Source organism: Strix uralensis, chromosome 2 (assembly GCF_047716275.1).
Source record: "Strix uralensis isolate ZFMK-TIS-50842 chromosome 2, bStrUra1, whole genome shotgun sequence".
In the NCBI taxonomy this organism is placed as follows: domain Eukaryota; kingdom Metazoa; phylum Chordata; class Aves; order Strigiformes; family Strigidae; genus Strix; species Strix uralensis.
The window spans coordinates 89,687,628-89,699,747 of NC_133973.1; the positions used below are offsets into that span (position 1 = coordinate 89,687,628).

Below are 12,120 nucleotides of genomic sequence, written 5' to 3' on the forward strand. Positions count from 1 at the left end.
ACAAGCTATTTAAATACGTGAATTTTTCAGGTCTGCTATCAACTTCTTGAGTCTGCTTGCCATTTTTTAATTCCTTGCGTTTCTTCTTCCTCTTTAAGACGTCATGAGGTGGTTGGTTGGTTGGTTTTTTTGTTTTTTGTTTTTTTGCTGTTGGTGTGAGTATTGGAACAGGAGTCCTGGTGGCCTTGTGTTCGATATTTGCTTGGTGGAGAGTTCCCAGCCCTGCTGGGGAGACACGCCCAAAGTTCTCAGCTGATAATGGAATATTTAGTCCAACAGACTTTCAGATCTGCCTTCCCTTTTTATACCTTTTACATTAAAAATAAATAAATCAGCATGTTTTGCCTTTCATTTGAATATGTATTTTTGTATTGATGCTTAAACACATTCTTCGGCATTAACCTGGCAAAATATGTCCTCGGCATACTGTATTCAAAGTTTGTGGTTATTCTCTCTTAAGGCTTGAGAGCTATTTACTATATGCCTCTATTCAATATCTGTTAAAATGGTGGTTCTGCAGTATTTATGTACAAAGGTATTTTAGTTACTTACAGCTATTTTGGCAAAGTCCTTCTAAAAAGTCAGTATAAGCTCTGTTGTTAAGGGATTTTATATGTACAGCAACAGCAGTAACATTTCTTTGCAAACAACTTTAATATGTATTCAGCATCCACTGCATTTGCAAGTTAACGCTGATGCCTGTAATTGCATGGTGATTGTAAAAGTCAAAGTGAGTTCTCAGAACATATTTAGTATTTTATATTTCAACATATGTAAATCTGAGGATTGGAAACAGATTGAGCAGTGTTTAATGAATTGCAAAGTATTAAAAAAGACTACACAGAAGTGAGTCCTCTTCAGCCAAATTACTTTCCCCTTCTCAAACATTCATTAGTTTTAAAAACATATATATATATATCTAAGGCTTAAATTTACTCCAACAGCCTCAGCTTTTCTCTTCTGCTTTATTTTATTTGAAATGATGATTTCAAATAATGACTGCAAAACCAGACGAAATCAGAAATAAATTATTTTGAACTTTTATGTGAGGTTTGTTGCAGTTGTGAACTCTTGTTCCTACAGTTGAACAAAATATTTGATTAGGTGTTTCTTTGCTTTTAGAAGCTTTTCTCTGGTGGTTAGCAGTTGGAGATATCCAGATCATTCTCTGAAGAACATGTAGAGCTCTAGCAAGAGAATTCTTCCATCTGTGCCTGTATATTAAATACTGTTTATTAAAGCAAGATTGCAAGAGCAGTCTCCCTTGTTTAATATAGAGCAGTAGACACTGCATGTTCTCTGACTGATAGAGTACAGACTGCAAAAAAGCGTTACTAGAAGTAAAAACATTTAGCATTACTAGTTAGGATCCTATATTCAGAAAGTGGGTGTAAGAAAACATGCTGTGGTGTTTAATTGTAGCAGGCACTGGGATGTACTTGCTGCAGTGGAAATGAGTTCAGATTATTTGTGGGTTTTGTTTGTTAAAGACAACATGGAGCAGAAAACAGAATAAATCTATGTGATTACTGATGTTTATTACTACTTACAGAACATGCTTATAAAAAGTTGAGGGGATGTAGATATGGGATTCAAAGTTGAGAAATGTTGTTTTACATGTTTCAGTGCATGTGAATATTTTTCTAGTAGCCAAACTTTAGCATAAGAATGAAGTTATGTCAACTTCTGTCACATTTCTAACGCGCAGATTCCATTTACGCTCAGGTCTGTGATGTACCACGCTATATTCAAATTAAGCCATGGATTCAAACTCTATCTAACAATTGAAAAAGTGTATCATTCAGTGAACACAGGAATTGAAATACCAAGTTATTTTTAATTCTGGATGCAACTTAGACTATTTGAAACGTGTAGGTGGTATTCTGATTTTTCCCATTTTTCTGAATTGTCAGTTAAAGACCTTTCTCTGTCCTTAACTGCACATAATCTTGTAATCTGAAAGAATATAGCATGATATATATGTATGATAAGTCCTTGTGCTACACAGTATATTTTGCTGCCATCAGTATGGGTTCCTTTCCTGTTTTCTTTAAAGTGATATCACTTAATAAAACAATATTGACTATAAGAGCATAAAATACAAGACAGGTTTAGAAAAGCTGATAAAGCTAGCTCAAAACAGGTGAAAAATCCATGTATGCACAACAAAGATACATTAAGCATATTGCATATTATACAAAGGCTGCTATTCTGTAAGAAAATACTGTCAGACTAGAGAACATAAGAACTTGTTTATCAGAAAATGTCAAGGTCCCTGTAATCCAAACAAGCAGATTTTGACCAAACCAAAGGATGGAGAATTTATGCACAACATTTCAGAATTCGGTTTGAATGGAAAAGTAGGAAGGAATTGCTTTTAAAAAAGCAGCTCTCCCTCAAACAAAGCAATTGATTATAATATCCAGAACTCTAATAGCTATAAAGAACAGAAAATTTCAGGCAGACCTCCTGTATTCACAGTTCTGTAAAGTTTAATTTCTCTTCCACCACTTCAGGTTGCTAGCAATTAAATTTTAGCATCATCTTAAAAAAATGGCATTTTGTAAGAGTCTGAAAAGCTGTAAAAGGTCAGATATAACCTTGTTAAATTTCTTTTAAATACTAGCTACAGTAATAAGCATGGTCTTCACAATCGTGTGAAGAAAACAGATCAGTTCATGGGTTTTTTTTCAAGCTTTGAACAATAGATATAGAAGAGGAGGCTTCTAGTTCAAGTCAGTACATAATAAAGGAAATCAGTCTTTGGCTGTGTAAATATCATTCACAGTTTAATTTTAAAAAGTGAAAAGAAATAACAAAATCATACTGTCAATTTATAAAAACATTTTCTCCATCTTGCGCTACCACAAGATGCATTGTATTCAGTATTGCTTAATTGGCATCAATTTGAAGTAATTCATCTATCAGTATTTTTGAAAAAACCAGTATTTGTTGAATTGCCAAACTAAATACAGAGATTTAACTTGAAAGCATGTAAGTTCTTCCTGTTGTGAATTTCTATACTTACATATTGAATAATAATAATAGAGTTCAGTACAGTTGTTTTGCATTGTTCATATGTGGTTGTATCACATACAGAGTGATAAATGCTAAGACAATGCCACAGGAGAAAGTGATTCTGTGTTTTGGAAATTAAAAGTACATTTACGTACATTTTTATTGAGGACATTTTCTTGAGAGTATCTTGGAGTTGGGTGGATAAATTCAAACTCTGAGGTCACTCTGGGGGTGGACAATATTGCTAAGATTTAAAAAAAAATCATCATGGTGGGAAGGGGTGAAAGCACTGGTTGGTTATTTTTAAACAGTTTTTGTTTGTTTGGGGTTTTGTTTAGGGTTTTTTGTTGTTTGTTTGGGGTTTTTTTGTTACACCTTTTGAAGTCTAGGTGGCTTCCCAAATAAGATTTTCCATTTCCTGCCCTACTCATGAGAGAGGAATTACTTTAAACTGAACATGAGGTTCTTGTATAGTCACTACTGTAGGAGCTGGAGAATTAAAGTATATTGCAGTAGCTAACAGAAGTGGGTTTTTACCTTCTAGACCGACACTTGCTTTTTTCTTTTCTTTTTTTTCCCTACTAAATTTTGAGTGCATGTGTCATCATTTAAATCAATTGTAGCAGATTTTGAACAGTGACAGCTGACTGTTCATATTATTAGATGAGAACCGAATTTGTGGAAATGGAAATAAAAAAATTCAGCTGGTAATGCTTTATCTAATTTTCATGGCGAATAGAAAGGAGAAGAAAAGAATTGAGGATTATCATGTGAAAATTGTCCTCTCCCCCCAAAATTGTTTCCCTGTTATGACTATAGGTAGGTAATATGAAAATAGCACACTAATTTTCCGAGGCATGATTCAGCTTGAAACTGGGAGAGGACTGAAAAGTCTCCTGTAGTGACACTGAAGTTGCATTAAAGAACAGTAAAAAACCCAAATTTTGCAAATTCAAGCATTGAGAAGTTATGCAATGCTGGCCTTAGGGCCTCATTGCAGCCTGTGAGGAGCACTTTGTTCAGCATCAGGCTTTCAGATAATCTGCTTGGATGATGTGCTCAGGTGGCTAGCAGCGTAAAAGAGACCGTGCAGTCCTTCTGGTTCTCACTATAGGGGGTTATGTGCCTGCCTCCAAGATGACTGGGTGCTTGGACAGCATTTTATTCTGGTAAAGAATTGTTAAATTTGAACTGGGACAAAGCAGATGTGATAGTTGAAGAAAAACATTTCTGAAGAATTTTCAGTTGGTGTGCAGTCTGTTTTTCAATTAACATTAAGCATTTTGTTGGTTTAGTGTGTGCAGGTTCTTCTGGAATGTTGACCGATTGTGAATTCCCATCTCCTGTCTTTAATGTAGACAAATAGAGAATACTGTGGTATGTCCCTTAGCAGCTTAAGTTGCCTTTTATTTACAGCATGAAATTCTGCTATTGCCTGTTTTCTGCAGGATGCTGAATTATGTTTGAAGCTCTGACCTTTAACTTCAGAGCACTCTGTGCTGGGCCCAGGCTATCCAGAAGTTCTCATGAGGATGGATGCCAACAGATCTGCTTCCTTTGCTTGGTGGATATGTTTGCATGGAGGACAGTGCTGTGCAGGAAATAGTTTCTTTGGGGAGAGGAGATAGGTAGCATGATGTGGTGATGGATTTGGTTTCTTCTGCCCAGTGTCTAAAATATGTCATTTAAATGATGAAGATTCAGATTTATGATTAAGCTTCAGCATTGAAATTTCGTTTGTTTTAATGTGGAAGAGATTGGGAACTGCTGTTTTATTCCTTCATTGTGACTAGTGGACTTCTATGCCAGAATGGTATTTGTGTGATATTCAGTGCAACTCCCTGACCACAGTTTAATTTTACGTATTTCTCAGTTACTTTTGTCAGACAGAATGTACAATTAGGATGCATTAGTGCAATTTTTTTCCTCTTCTTGTAGTTCTTTAAAACATAAGTATTAACTTTGATCACAACACAAGCAGGCTAGCAGTCTGTATCACATGACCCATGTGCATGTGTTAAATCCTGCCTGGTTTTGTGGGATCTGAGGTCTTCCTTTGGTTTATGCTAAATAATGGGATTAAATCATTTAAGAAAATGCTGCCTGATAAACCAGTGTCTCACCATTTCATTACCTGCTGTCTTTGAGTTATGAAGTGTGAAATGGTTTTCTGCAGTATTCTCACTTGCTTCGGCAGGTTTTACTCTATAACACCACTACAGAGTTCATTGTAGATTACTGCTTGTGAAACATTATAATAAAATTCTATCAGTTATATTAAATAATGTTCTCCTTAATGTGGTTATACAACTTACTCAGAAGTTCTAAGTTCTTTGATGTGCACGAGACCATCAACTTCTACACTGAAGTGCTCCATACTTAATTTTTGATTGAATTTAGATGTCTAGAATAGATAATGATGCCCTAAATTTCCCTTCATTGTCTGTGTACCTCTTGTGGAGATTTCAATGATAATATTATATGGACACTTTTTTCTTAGGCTTTTGAAATTAAGATTTTTTCAGTTAATCTGCTTTTTATGGTGTTCATATGTAGGTAGTAATAGGATTCTTTTAAAATACATTTAAGAGAAAGTCTCTTCAAGTCTGAGGTTTTTTATAGCATAGATCACTTCTGTTGCATCACTGTATTCATTTGTAATTAAGTAGACTGAGTCTTCCCTGTTAATTGCTTCTATTTTTTTTTTTTTAATTAATCTATTTGCAGATGTGATGCAGATCCATCTGCCCTAGCTAAATATGTTCTGGCTTTGGTAAAGAAGGATAAAAGTGAAAAGGAACTGAAGGCATTGTGTGTTGATCAGCTGGATGTATTTCTTCAGAAAGGTATGGTCTTTTTCATAACAGTTAAGCTTGAGTGAAGAGTTTGTCTTGTTTAATTCATTCAATCAATCTTTTACGATAGAGTTGTGCATATATCTCTTCATTAGCTTTGTTACTTTGAAGTATGTAACTCAGTTTTCATGAAGTAATTTGTTTTAAAAAACAGGTGGGTAGCACAATATGCACATATTAGGTGTATGTTTTATGTCTATTGGTATACTTGGAAGAAAGTTACGAATGTTAAGAGTTATTGCCAGAATTAGAAGTATTGGAGCTCTGTGTATATTCCAGAAATATTCTTCCAGATGTTTTATTAAGAGGCATTAAATAATTCAAGGATTAAAAAGCTTTGTGAAACATTGTAATTACTTCCATGTTTCTTGACCCGTAAATGCCCTTTTAAATATAAAATAGCAGCAGAGTATTAAAAAAAAAAAAATTCTTCATTGTTTTAACTTTTTGGTGAATGCTGATTTTTTTTTTTTAAAATATATTCGTATTTAAAGCAAATGTTAACTGAAGACTTGAATAGTGGATATTTGTACATCCTTTACTTTTAGAAACTCAGATATTTGTGGAAAAACTGTTTGATGCTGTGAATACAAAAAGCTATCTACCTCCACCGGAGCAGCCATCATCAGGAAGCCTGAAAGTAGAATTTTTTCAGCACCAAGAAAAAGAGACAAAAAAAGAAGAGGTAGGCATTGATTTTATTTTAAATGTGTGTGTTTTTCCTCATTCCTGTAGTTTGCTTATGGGGTTCAACTTCGTCATGTTTATTTGTTTATTAATAATAGTCCCAGAAGTTACACTACAGCATTAAAATGTGTCAGATGATTTGTGCTTGGTTTGTTGAGTACTGCTGCACAATTTTTCTAAACATAAGTGGGTGCTTCAAAGGTAAACCAAAGTGGTTCTGACTAGGCAAATGTAAATAAAGTTACTGAGTAGTGTAGGAGTTGCAGTACAACCTACATTAGTTCTTTGCTCAGGATTGCTGTTGTAGTTATGCTGCCCTTTAATTCAGCATAAATCCAGGCTGCCATTCCAAATGGCAGTCCTTATTCCTCCAGCTGCTTGATCCAAATAACATCCTTATTCTGACACAAGTATTTATGTTGTTCTTTGAGCCAGAAGACTAGGTTTGTCCTTTTCAAGAGCAGCCTAGGTTTGGTTGCATGAGAGTGTTTAACTGCGATCTGAACCAGCTAACCTGCTGATGAAGAGAAGACCTTACTGTGTCAATCATTGAATATTCATGTCTTCTCAGATCTGTCACTGCACCTTCATATGGATTTTTGTCCACCTGTAACAAAGACAGATGTATGTTCAGTGCAGCACATTAAGGATTGCTTATTCTGCTTTGTTTTCTCCCAACCTGTGCTTTGAATATTCCTAGAAATAGAAGTCTAATATGTTAGGAAGATTCTCTAATTGCGTTAGATGCAAGAATGTTGTTTCAGTTCAGTGGTACTGCTGGATTTGCTCAACATTTTGAGTTTTTTGGTTTTATTTGATTGTGCAGAAGTCTCCATTATAGCGTACTCATGTTTTAATCTAACGTATGTATTTTAAATTCAGATAGTTAAAGAGGAAGAGAGAGAGAAAAAGTTTTCTAGAAGATTAAATCACAGTCCTCCTCAGTCAAGTTCTCGCTACAGAGATACCAGGTAGTAAATTTTGCTTAACTTATTGTATTATATCAGGAGTCGGATGGATTTGGATTTTTATGGTGTTACTAAATTAAATATCGTCTTTCTGTATGGTCACCTAATAAGCCTGAAAATAAAGCTTTTATTACTTTTATGCAATTGCTTTTATGTAATTAAATGGTGAGTATATAGGTGACAGTTGTGCACAACTATCACATTTGAGTTTTATGATTCATTTTTACGTTAGATTTGTGGTTTATATTACAACACTTACTCTGCTCAGTATTGAGGTTCAATTGTGATAATTTTAATTTAGAAGCCTTCCCTTCAGTAACTGCTACCTTTTTGCCATTTCCAACTTGGGGAAGGTGCAGTATTGGGCAGAAACATAAACAGAAATTTTACATACATTTTAAAATATTGCAGATGATAAAAGTAAAATGCATAAACCAAATAAAAGAATTTTAAGTCTTTTGAGAAGACAGGAAGGCCTGTAGTTAGATTTCATTTGTAGTTTTCTCTAGTTTTCCGTTGCCATTTCTTGAGGTTTTTAATGGTAAAGATTTTAAATTATGGCTCATAATTCTTGTCATTAACTTACAAAATTGCATGTTTAGAAGCCGTGATGAAAGGAAAAAAGATGAACGTTCTCGGAAGAGAGATTATGACCGAAATCCTCCCAGAAGAGATTCTTACAGGGATCGATATAACAGAAGAAGAGGGAGGAGTCGGAGCTACAGCAGGAGTCGAAGTAGAAGTTGGAGCAAAGAGAGATTGCGGGACCGGGATCGAGACCGGAGCAGAAGCCGGAGCAGAACACGCAGCAGAGGTACCAACAGTTGGTCTCTAAAATACGGTGAATGTTGCCTACAAAATTTAGACACTAAACTTAAACACTGTGTTCAAGATGTACCAAAATTTCCTCTATTCTTGCTTTTTGTTCAAATTTAGCTTGGTTTTCTGTGGAATAAGGCTTATGTGATTATGTTTTCAGTGCTTGTTTTTCCCTATTTCCTTCCATTATTCTCTAATATCTTTGACTGTGTTGGCCGCTGTTAGGCAATGTTGTAAGAGAGGCAGAAAAATCTGACTTAATTGCATTTCATAAAGTTCCAGGAAGCTCAGAATCTGGTTTGGGAAGATAGAGAAATTAATACCCATCTACTGGAGGTAGAACTGGCAGAAATTACCTGTTTGGTAGCAAATGACTTGTCAAGCAGAACAGTACAGCTCTGTTCTTTTTGTCTTGTCTCTTCCTTGGTGTCATAGGGAGGGGCTGAAATTATTAAAGTAAATATGTACATTTGCACACATATCTGTAGGACTTAAAAATTTAGCACAGTAGTTTCTTGAATTGAACTCCTTTAAAAACGAAGCTGTTTATTCAGCCGAAAAGATTGCTTTTTCCCCCAATAGTTGTTAATGTTAAATTGGAAAAAAGCATTGGGAGTCATTTTATATCTTTATTCTGTTTCAGACAATGTAGAGGTAAAAATAGTCTGGTTTAAGTCTCCTGTATATTATTTTTCTTTTTGTAGAATGGGCCTTGGTAACTCAGCTTTAAAAGTAGAAATGCAGTGTTCCTGAAAATACATGAGCACATATTTTCCAAACAATTTATGAATGAGCAAGTTAAATATCATGCAGCAGTTTAACTGAAAGATTAAATGATTATTTTAGATAAACTGCAATGGTAATATCTTATAGACAATACCTCATAGTGAAAGCTTTTAGTTTCTTTTTCTAAGCACGTTAAGAAGCCTGTTCTACTCACACTTACCTGCCATCTTTAAGACATTTTTATTAATGTTCTTTTAATGTGGGACTATTTGAGTCTACCAGCTTACCTCATGACAGAACTCTTCTGTCTTAATCTGGATACTTAGTGTTTATTTGCTGGTAATATTAGAAAATTAAAAGAATAGTTTGTATGTATTCAGAATAAAAGGTCATGTTACTGCTGTATCTGTCCAGGAGTGTTCCACACCTGTCAAGCACTGTTATTCACTCATGACAGAGCTTTCTTTGCCTGTGATAAATGTATGCATTTGAATGCAGATAAAGTGAGTATCAACAACATAAAGATGCAACAATAACAATGTCTTGAAACATTAAAGATGTGTAACTTCTATAGTGTTTTCGAGGGGTGGTTACCTTTTTCTTGCCCACTGCTTCCCTTTATTCAGAATAACTTTCCACCTGAAGTTCTTAAAAATGTATGCATCACTACAGAACATGTACTCTGCTTGAAGTTAAATAGGGTTTCTGCTTTACTGTGGGTATAGCTGTTATTAAAATACGCCAGTGGCTGACTGTGTGCTTTTAAGATTGTTATTCTTCTGATTAAACCTTTGGAATGTAGAATCATGGAGTAGTTGAGGTTGAAAGAGACCTCTGAAGGTCTTGTAGTCCAACACCCCTTCTCAAAGCAGATAAACTGAAACAGGTTGCTCAGGACCCCGTCTAGTTGAGTTACAAATTGTAACTCCAAGGGTGGAATCTCTGCAGGCACTCTGGGCAACCTTTAGAACATTTCAATTATCGTTTTTATATTTTGAGATGAATTGATGTGGACTGAAGATACTTACACAGGTTAGTGGCTGCTTCTGGTGAAAATGTGCAGAAGGAACCATCCAAGAGAACTTTTTTTCTTTTTTTACAGAAAGGGATTTGGGAAAGCCAAAATATGATATGGATAGAACAGATCCATTAGAGAACAATTATACTCCAGTTTCTTCTGTGACAAATATTTCATCCGGCCACTACCCTGTCCCTACACTGAGCAGCACTATTACTGTTATTGCTCCTGCTCATCATGGAAATAACACTACTGAAAGCTGGTCGGAGTTCCATGAAGAGCAGCTGGACCACAACTCCTATGGAAGACCTCCGCTGCCAAAAAAACGCTGTAGAGATTATGATGGTAAGTCTGTATTTTTTTAATTGCTTCCTGCAGCTATTATTGGCCCCTTTCTGAGAAGATTGAGGTAATTTTCCTTTCTTTTCTTAATCTTCTCTAATACTGTGTTTTTTCTATTGCACAATTCTTGAATGCAAATTTTATCCCACTTTTTGTTAACTTAGTTTTTAGATAGCTTTATTAGTGTTTGTATAGTTTTTTAGTTACTAGAATTATTTTATATAGATGAAAAATGGTATATTTATATAAAAAAGTTATTAAAAAATCCACTTTTACACTGGTTTTGTGTCTTATGTTACGTCCAAGCCAAATACTGTATTTGACGGTTTTGACTATGATTAGCACCTTACTGGCCTCATCACTTTTTATTTCACCCTAAGAGACAATTTTAAACTGGAAAGGTCTAGAGCTGCAACTTCCCAGGCTCATGTTAACCCATTTTTCCATATAGGAGTTTCTTAAAATTGGGTGGGTTTTTGTGCTTATCTGTGTCTTCAGCTATCATTTTGCACGTCTTGTGCCAAAATCCACACAGGAGGCTGCTGTAGTTGGCAGTATCTTAGCTAAATTCAGCCAACCTGTTAGGTCAGAAGAGTTTAAATTTCCCCAAAAAGTTTATTCTGAGGGGGTTTTTTGTAGTATACGACAATGACGAGTTTAAGATCTAGGCCAGTTTACATTCAGAACTCTGATTTAGAATACAATTTTTTTAAATAAAGAAAATAGGAGTCTGAGCTCTCAGGTGTTGGCAGAGTTGCACTTGTGAAGATGACCTTTGCCAGTATATATCACAGCAATACTGTGGAGCAAGTAGAACTGTGAAAGTGTAGTTTTGTTTTGAAGTTTTCTTCTAATGTAAGCTGAGCTGCAGACTGTTATGTCATGGTCTCCCAGCTCTACAGGTTTTTTAGAAAGGAACAAAATGTGCAGGCTAGTATACTTTCAAAATAACAACTCCAGGCATGGCACTGGGACTTTGTACCTTTAATAAGTCTGTCTTCTATAGCAGCTTATTATTTCCAGTTTCTGAGTATGAAGCAAATGGTAATGTTTAGAAAACTGTGGTATAGTTATCCTCAAATTTTTACTGGTTTTTTTCCTACATTTTTGACTGTTACTAAAATCTCTCAGTAGATGTGTCTTCCATTTGCTTTTCTCATGACTGTTTGTATCTTCTAAATTTATTAGCTCATCTCTCTTCAGGGGCTAGCCGGTTCCAACATAATGCTCTTCCTGTGGGCACTTTCACATTTCCTACTTGACCATATGCTGAACTTACATTTTTCATTAACATTTCGGTTTATACGTTCTGTAATGCTTCTTGAAGATGAGGTAATAACAGCCTGCTTTTCAGGATCATGTTTTGAGGAAGTGGATGCTCAGCTTTCTTCCTGTTTTACTGGAAGATGTTTTGAACGTTTTTCCCATACTGTATTGAGTAGTTGGACTGGGTTTTTTTGTGGGGGCTGTTGCTAAACAGATAGTCATAGAATCATAGAATGGTTTGGGTTGGAAGGGACCTTTAAAGATCATCTAGTTCCAACTCCCCTGCAATGAACAGGGACATCTTCAACTAGATCAGGTTGCTCAGAGCCCCATCCAGCCTGGCCTTGAACACTTACTTCCAGGGAGGGAGCATCTACCATCTCTCTGGGCAACCTGTTCAGTGCTTCACCACCTGCATCAT

General features: G+C 35.4%; 1 protein-coding gene across 16 annotated transcripts in view; it reads left to right on the forward strand.

Annotated features, from left to right (window-relative positions):
- The window catches only part of RBM26 (RNA binding motif protein 26), a 74,244-nt gene that overhangs the window by 7,491 nt on the left and 54,633 nt on the right, over window positions 1-12,120 (forward strand). For 14 of the 16 annotated variants that reach the window (XR_012627614.1, XR_012627616.1, XR_012627615.1 and 11 more), the window contains exons 2-6: window positions 5,746-5,864; window positions 6,422-6,558; window positions 7,443-7,531; window positions 8,131-8,369; window positions 10,176-10,436. Coding sequence is in view for 6 of the 16 variants with exons in the window: in XM_074859446.1 (XP_074715547.1) it covers window positions 5,746-5,864; window positions 6,422-6,558; window positions 7,443-7,531; window positions 8,131-8,369; window positions 10,176-10,436 (845 nt within the window). In the remaining 10 variants the exon portion in view is untranslated. The remainder of the gene's footprint in view (window positions 1-5,745; window positions 5,865-6,421; window positions 6,559-7,442; window positions 7,532-8,130; window positions 8,370-10,175; window positions 10,437-12,120) is intronic. The other 2 variants (XM_074859441.1, XM_074859443.1) reach the window with 1 other exon arrangement.